We start from the raw sequence: 8,187 nt of genomic DNA, 5'->3' as shown, positions 1-8,187 counted from the left end.
CCAGGTGAGCTGAGCCACCGCCCCCTCCGCCCCTCCTACTCTGTTACTCTCCCTCCCAGTCACCCCTCGGCGCATCCCAGTCACCCCTCGGCACATCCCAGCGCCGGCTCTGCCCGCGGGGCGGTCGGCGTCTGGCGGCGACTTCGGGCCAGGCTGGGTTTGTCTCCATCTTGGGCCGCTGCGCCAGGCACCTGTGGCGGCCGCAGGAGAAGCGCTTCCGCTGGCTTGCGCAGCCTGGGGAGGGCGAGAGGGTGAGAGGCCGGCTCCGAGAGTGCCCGTGGGGGGTGGTGGTATGGGCGGTGCCTCCCGTTCTTGCCTCCCAGAACCTCATGCTTCACCTTCCCTGCGCATCTCGGCCCTCGCCCAGTTCTCAGCGCCCCCAATGTCCGCATCCCACCATCTAGCTCTCCTCATTGCTTATCCCATCCCTTTCTGTGTCTCCTCTGCCCATCCTCCCATTTACTCTGCCCAGGACCCTGTCTCTTTCTGCCTCCACCCCTGCTCCTATTGCTTCTTCCTGCTCCCATTCCCTCTTCCTTTTCCCTCCCACCACCCCACCGCACTCTCTGCCACTGCCCCCAGCCCCAAACCTCCTTTTCTTTTATTCCTCCTGCCCTCCATCCCTACCCCTTTGCCCCACAGCCCCATCTTCCTTCAATTACTGTCTTTGCTGCTGGGAAGGTTTTGTAGCCTAGTTTTGGGGATCGTGTTGAAGACCTCCCTGAGTCCCGGTGGGCTTTGAGCGAGAGGGGTGGAGAAGGGAGCCCTGCCTTGGGGAGGTTGTTGGTCTGGTGTGTTCAGGCCTTTGGCCCCGCAGCGAGAGACGGCCTGTACAACTGGTGTGCAGAATGCAGCTGTGTAGACTCTGTTTCCTGTAGGGTCGCACAGTAAAAGGGCCTGTGCGTCCATCTCTGGTTTGTCTACGGGTAGGGGGTGGGCCCATGGCGGTGCATGGGTGCCCCTGAGCATGCAGGTAGGGACATACGAGCCACCAGGCTGCTTCTGGTTTGGGGCAGCTGGGCCCGGAGGTTTACCTTCTCCACCCCAGGTGCCTCCTGGGAAGTGTGGGCAAATTCTCCTCAGGGGAGGAAGCCCGGGGCTGGTGGGAGCTTAGGCTTCTCTCTTTTGACCAGAGGTCCTTGGGGCCACTAACTCGCAGTTACCCTAGAACCCTTCCCTGGCACTGCTTGTTTCCTGGACTTCTAGTTCTTAAAGGCCCTTCTCTGTGATGGGCAGTTTTTGTCCCCTCTAAACACTCCCTCTCAGGAATGTTCCCTGCTGCATTGCCCAACTTTGGCCATGAGCCTTCCTGTCAGGCCCCCATTCGCTGCTGCTGGGATGGATCAGACTACCTGCTGAAGATTGCCATACCCTCACTCTACAATGGGTGATTTGTGAGGTGTGTTACTCTATCTGGTCCTGGGGGTTAAGGTCCAGATTTTAACATTTGAGCAGTTTCCCCTCCAGACCATGTGGGTTTGACTTTCCTATTTTGGTTTTGCTGGAAGCAGAAGCCATCATCCAGCCGCCTCCACCCCTTAAAAGGGGGCTTACTGGATGCCACAAATGTGATCTGAGATGGGGCCTGCTTGCGGTGGCTTTGGTTGTCTCCCTCGGCACCCACCAAAAGGCCTGTGCTCCTGTACTGGGGCGACATAGCAAGAATTGGAATCTCTGACCAAAAGACCTAGCAGTCCCTTTGCTTGGTTCAGTCTGGAAGTGTCTGCAGAACTGGGAGCTTTTATACAGAATGACCTTAGTTGACTGCTGCATGTGAGGCTGGTTGCTCCTCCATTTACTGACAGGCAGAACTGAGGCAACAGGACAGTCTTACATTGGCCACAGGGCATTGGCCATAGGACATTGGTCACTTCCCAACTTTGATTGGCATCAAATAGGGCAGGGAAGAGAACATTAAAGTGCCATTTAAAGAACACTAGGGGTCTTGGATACCTCTATGTGCCTGCCCTTTATCTTGTGCTAAAAATATCTTCCCAGGGGCTCTTTAGGGTGAAACCAGAGCCTTTTCCATGGTTTTTAAGGCAGATGGGCTTGCCATTCTGGCCATTTAGAATGTAGACTTCAAACTTGTGTGTGTGTCCATGCACGTGTGCCTGCATGTGTGTGCATATCCTCTCAAATTAAGGTTTGAAATAGACTGGGAAACTTAGTGTCATGATGAAGACATTGAGGACACTTGTGGTGGCTAGGTCCTAGGCTGGGACGAAGGTAGGAAGGATTGGGAAGTGAAACTAGACACCTATGGGGTATCTCAATAGCTTCCTAAAAGGTCCTTTCTGCCCCTCCTCCTATACCAGTTCCTGTGATACCTTGAGCAGAAGTCACTCCTGTTGGAAGGGGGAAGAAAAGATTATTATTAATAATCACCATTCCAGACAGTCCACATATGCCATCACATTTAGTCTTCATAACAACCCTGCAGAGGGGATTTACTTCTGTTTTGCATATTGGAGAAACTGAGGCTCAAAGAGATTAGGTGTCCACCTGAAGGCATGTATGTAGGAAGGGCAAGAGTGAGGATTGACAGCAGACCCCTTGTCCTGCCTGCTCACCCATGGCTCCAAGGCACATTTGATCAGCTCCCCTCACTCCTGCAAGGCCTTTCTTTGAGGTAGGGGGTATGGGAAACCTTTCCTGGGGGATAACGTGGGGGACTTCCCTCAGAGCCCTTCCCTCCTTCAGGCCTGGGAAGACCAAGCTATAGGAGGAATACCCTGTTGGCATTCAGCTGTGCGTTCTTTAACATTTCTAAGCTGCTCCAGGTCTCAGTTTTGTTACCTGCCACTGTGGATTAGGAAGGGGACCAAGGGATACATACCCCCTCCTCCCTGGGGTCTTTGTGGTCACTGCTCTTTCGGGTCATAGCTAGCCCTGGGCACTGGGCAGCCACCTGATGAGACAGACTCAGCAGGACCCTTGTCACCGATGGCTTCTCACTCACTCCTGGTGGGGCCTGAGGACACCCTAGCCCCATTCCACCCGTTTCCTCAGCGGGGCCAGGGCCTTGCTTGGCTCTTTATGGCCTTGCTCCCTAGGAGGGTCTGGGGTAGGTAGAGCTCAGCCAATGGCTATGTAGGCTGTCCAGATAGGGTCTCCTTGGTGTTCTTAAACTTGTAGCTGGGTGGTTATTTGCCTGCCAGGGGCCATCGGTGACCATAGCCTTGCCAGACAGCAGGTGCACCTCCTGCTCTCCTGATTCCAGGCAGCCTAAGAAACTGCTAAGAAGCAGGTGGGGTGGGGGTACAGTCTTTGTTCCCTCTTATTTACTTGTTCCACTGGCATGTCCTGGGTACCACTGCAAGTGCCAGATAATGTGCTGGATGCCGAGCTCAAGTTGAGTCAGGGCAACAGTTAATTAAAAAGATGACAGTGGAGGGTGAGAGTGTCCAGGATGGAGGTCTGCATAGTGCTTCGGGAGGGAGTAGGGTACAGAGAACCACAGATACTCCCGGGTTTGATTCCTGGCTTAGCTACTCACCAGCTGTGTGCCCTTGAGTGAGTCACTAAAATTCTCCAAGCTTTGACTTTCTCCGCTGTAGAATGGGAATAATGATGTCTCGTGATGTTGCTCTGACAAGTAAAAGAGATTGTGCTGGACAGGATGTGGCACATTCTGGCACATGGTGGGTGATTTGGTACTGGGAGCTATCATCATCATCATCATCATCATCATCACCACTGTGATTGTTATTGTCTTTGTTGCTCTTCTTTTTTACATGTCCATCATATAGCTCCTTGAGGGCTGGGCCTGGGTCATAGTTTCTCTTGGCTACTCATCCTTTTCCAATCTGGCTTCAGCCACAAAGAGCAGGGAAACTTCTACCCAGGTTAGGGCTGGGTCTAGAACTGTGCAGTTTAGTATGGTAGTCATTAAACACATATGACCAGTTCCTACTGTATTGAACAGTGCAGAGTAGAATCTTGTCATCACCGGAAGTTGTGCTGAACTGGACTCCACAGCAAGCCTTGAGCTCTCAGAGAACCGCAGCTCCAGAAACATCCTCACTGTTGGCGTGAACAGGCACCAGCCATCTCCTGAGTGCTTGGACAGCAAGAAGTTTGTAATTATACAGAAACTGAGTTCCTGCGGGCCCTTCCCACATTCCCTTTTGGGTGGCCTTGCTCACCTGGCCAGGGTGGTTGGTTTTTTGGCAGTTCTTATCAGCTCAGGAGTGGGAGGGCAGGACTGGAACTGCCCAAACTGTACCTGTTGCCTGCTGTCCCTGCCCTGTTTCTCCAGCTCATCCTGCCGGGCAGGGAGTCCCAGGCTGATGTTCCTAATTCAAAGCTTTGGCCAGGGCTAGGCTAGGCTGATCCAGATGTCCTGACCCTATTCCTTCTGGGGCCTTCAAGTGCTCTGAATATTCACCTCTTCCCTTCTGCTCACTCCATTCCTTCCCCTTGGGCACCTTTCTTCTCTTTTCTCTCCAGGCCCAACTTACATGACGGGGCCTCCAGGAAGCCTTTTCTGATCCATCACACAAAGTAAGGTCTCTTGCCTTGGAAATGCCCTCCACCAGACCCTGTTTTTAACACTCAGCACTTTCCTTTGTGATTTGCTCTTATATTCACTTTTTCTGTCTGTCAGGCATACAGCAGACATTCTCTGAGTGCCAGCTATATGTCAGGTCAGTACTGGGCGCTGGACAGACAGAAGGGAATAGGCCCTAGGCCTGCTTTGACAGCTTCAGGTTAGTAGGAGGTCCATGGTTAGCCAGACTCTTCCATCCAGGCCAGGCAGTGCTCAGCCAGACATGGTGCCAGCCAGCTGAGGAAAGCTTCCCCAGGATGAGACACTGAGGTTCCCCAGTGCTGACTCGAGGCTATAGATGGGCCCGTGGACAAGTCCACAGGGGTCTTTGTGGCTGGAGGAAGGGACAGGAATGGCAGAGAGGAGGTGGAAAGGAGGTTGCAGACACACTTGGCAAGAGGAATTTAAACTTTATGGAGGGTGCATCTGATTGGTGGTATGAGATCCCATTCCCAGGGCACAGCTGGATCTAAATTAGTCAGAGCCTGGCATGCAGTAGATGCTCGGAAGATGGCTGTGGAATGAATGAACAAATGCTGAGTCCTGCATGTAAATGGCTGGTACGGGGGTCTTCTCCTTGCCCCTGGAGCCTAAGGTGGGAGTCAGGAACTCCCTACATCTTCGCAGCTACCAAGACTGAGTTTCAGAGACATGACAGCTCAGCCATGTTGGGCGAAAGGGAATGGAGGTGGGCCATGAGAGAACCCAGGGCAATTCTCAGTGTGTCTTTTATTCACTGCTTGTTCATCTCATAAACTTTCTCTGGGTCCTCACTCTGTACCAGGGAGGCCCCATTCCAAAGCCAGATGGATAGTCCTGGGAGAAACGAGGCTAGTATTTACCAGTCGAGCTTTACTGGTTATTAAAATACTGCAATACTTCTGTGCTGATTGACTAAGAGCTATTGTCCCAAAGCCCCCGCCCACAAAGCCTTGGCCGACTTGGCCTCTTCCCTTGCTTTCCCTCCATCCCCATAATCTAATGGTAAAGAGTCAACAGCTGATGTGGTGGATGGTCTCCAGGACCCTACTCTTGTCCTGGTTCTAATCACTTGGTACTGGTTATTACATATTTGTAATATCACTCTTGTGTATGAAGTGTGATGACATTGGTTTGAAGTGTTTGGTGTCCTGTTACTGTTTTGCTTATGGTCAGGTAGGATGGGACTGAAGCTGTCCCCTCAGTGTGCCTAGCCCCTTGAGAACCTACGACAGAGTCCAGTAGAAGTGCTGCCACTGAACTCAACTCCACTCCTTTCATCCCTCTCTCCTGCAGGCAGCGATGAGCACCAGCTACCCTGAGCCGGGCACCCGGGCACCCCTGAGCCCCCGCCCGCAATCCCTGTCCCGGAGCTCTTCCAGCTTGCTGGGTGAAGGCGGGAGACAGAGGCCAGAGCTCCGCAAGAGTGCCAGCAGCACTGTATGGCAGGCCCAGCTGTGTGAGGCCAGCGTGGATCCCCATGTCCTAGAGGAAGAGGAGCATTATGCTGAGAGCACGGAGCAGGCAGGGGCCTCTAGCCCTCGGCTACAACCCAGTGCTGTGGGCCACTGGCGGAGCAGCACTGTGGGAAACGTGTCTACCGTGGGTGGTGGTGACCTGTGTCGCCTGCGGGCCCCCAGCGCTGCTGCCGTGCAGAGGAGTCACTCGGACTTGGTTCGTAGCACCCAGACCCGGGGCAACAGTGGTGCTCGGAAGGCCAGCCTCAGCTGCTCAGCCCTTGGCAGCTCACCAGTCCACAGGGCTCGGCTGCAGCTCAGCAATACTTCTAGCCAGGAATGTCAGGCCCCTGAAGGCCTGAAAAGGGACCTGGCTCTGGAGGATGAGACTTCAAACTCAGACTGGACACTTAGAGAGAGTCAAGTGTGGGTGCCACCACTAGACCTGGGAGGCACAACCACCCATAGCAGCAGTCCCAAAGCTGGGCGCAAAGCCACTGGGCAGTCAGCTGCCACCTCCTGCCATGTTCTGTCCCCAGAAGATCTACTCTGTAGCATTAGGGAGATGGGGGCAAGCGGCTACTGCCACGCCCTGCCTGCCACAGGGATCCTGGCCTTTCCCAAGCTGGTGGCATCAGTGAGTGAGTCTGGGCTGCAGGCTCAGCATGGGATGAAGTTCCAGTGTAGGTTGCCTGGGGGACTTCCTGGGCATTCCCACTGCTGTGCCCACCTTTGGGGTCCTACCGAATTAGCTATGGAGACTGGAGCCAGGACCAAGGATGTGTGGACCATGACCTCAGCCAGTGACTTGGCCCCTATGTTGGCATCCCCTCTGTCAGCCCAGGATGCTGGTGTGCAGGTGGCCCCCATGGCAGTGTGCAAGGCTGTGGCTACAAGCCCACCCCTTGAAGCCCCCGTGGCCTTGCATACATTCCCAGAGGTAACTCTGGGGTCCAGCCTGGAGGAAGTTCCATCCCCTGTGCAGGATGTACGATGGGATGCTGAGGGCATGACATGGGAGGTGTATGGAGCTGCATTGGACCCTGAGGTGCTTGGCGTGGCCATCCAGAAGCACTTGGAGATGCAGTTTGAGCAGCTGCAGCTAGCGCCTACCAGTGAGGACAGCCTGTCTGCTGAGGGCCGGAGGGGGCCACTTCGAGCCGTCATGCAGTCCCTGCGGCGCCCCAGCTGCTGTGGCTGTTCCAGCGCAGCCCCTGAGTGAGGAGCTATGGCCCTAAGAGCTGTTCTGGGCCCATGGACTCAGCCCCAGTCCAGGGACAGTGGGGCCACTGGCAGCCATGGACATGTCTCTGCTGTCAGCTGCCAGCAGACCACAAGACTATAACTTGGGGACTTCCTGCTACTCACAGCTGTGCTGGTTTTTAAGGGCTTGATTCCTAAGAGCCACATCCCTGCATGTCTGGACTCTGAACTTTGGGGCAGAGTTTCAGCACTGTGCATAAGGGAGATCCTGATTTTTCTGTAAAAATACTCGCCTTCTGTTCAGTTTCTCTTCAGAGCTCTGCCATGATTTCCCCCTAGGACTCTTGGTGGCTTTATTTTAAAGCAGTGCTAAGATTAATATAACAGGGCTTGGCTTGGCTGAGTCGTTAGAGAAGGGAACTGACACTATCAGAGACCTCCTTGTGTGCCACACACTGTGCTCCTTACTTTACCATGAGTCTTCACCTCTTCACCCTGTTTTACAGATGAAACCAGTCATTTGTTAAAGCTATGGCTGACATGTCCAGGTTGGACAGCTTGAAGTGATGGGCTAAGATTCAAAGTGGGGATAGCTGAAGCCTGGAGAGTTTTCCTGCAGCACATGGCCAGCACATGGCAAGGCAGTAGTGACCAAGAAGAATTTATTGAGTCCATATTCTGTGCCAGGTTCTGTGGATTCTTTGGGGAACAAGACAGAGGCTATCCATTCCCTCAGAGCTCACAAGTGTAGAAGGGGGTTACACCTCAGTACCAGGGAGCTGAGCGTTACAAAATAGCCGCAGGGTACTTCTAAGAGTCAGCTCCCTTGTAGGCCATTGTGTCAGGGGCTGGCCTCAGGAAGAGGTGGCCATCTGTCCCCAAATATGTCATAGTGCCTGAAATTATACCATTATCACCTCGTTCCTTTGGTTTAAGGATTTATTTTCAGCTGGTGCAGTTCTTCAAAAAACGGAGGGCAGGAATGGGGAAAAAGGG

The 8,187-nt window shown here is 53.8% G+C and overlaps 1 protein-coding gene across 1 annotated transcript; it reads left to right on the top strand.

Annotated features, from left to right (window-relative positions):
• The first annotated feature begins 4,477 nt into the window (after positions 1–4,477).
• GPRIN2 (G protein regulated inducer of neurite outgrowth 2) lies at positions 4,478–7,210 on the top strand. Its single transcript, XM_006915435.1, has 2 exons — positions 4,478–4,662; positions 5,828–7,210. Exon 2 carries the CDS (start codon positions 5,834–5,836, stop codon positions 7,208–7,210), a length of 1,377 nt encoding a protein of 458 aa, XP_006915497.1. The 5' UTR covers positions 4,478–4,662; positions 5,828–5,833.
• Positions 7,211–8,187: the final 977 nt, after the last annotated feature.

Source organism: Pteropus alecto, unplaced genomic scaffold, assembly GCF_000325575.1.
Source record: "Pteropus alecto unplaced genomic scaffold, ASM32557v1 scaffold155, whole genome shotgun sequence".
NCBI lineage: Eukaryota > Metazoa > Chordata > Mammalia > Chiroptera > Pteropodidae > Pteropus > Pteropus alecto.
The sequence above is the reverse complement of the archived record's forward strand: the minus strand, read 5'-3'. Positions and strand labels throughout refer to the sequence as shown.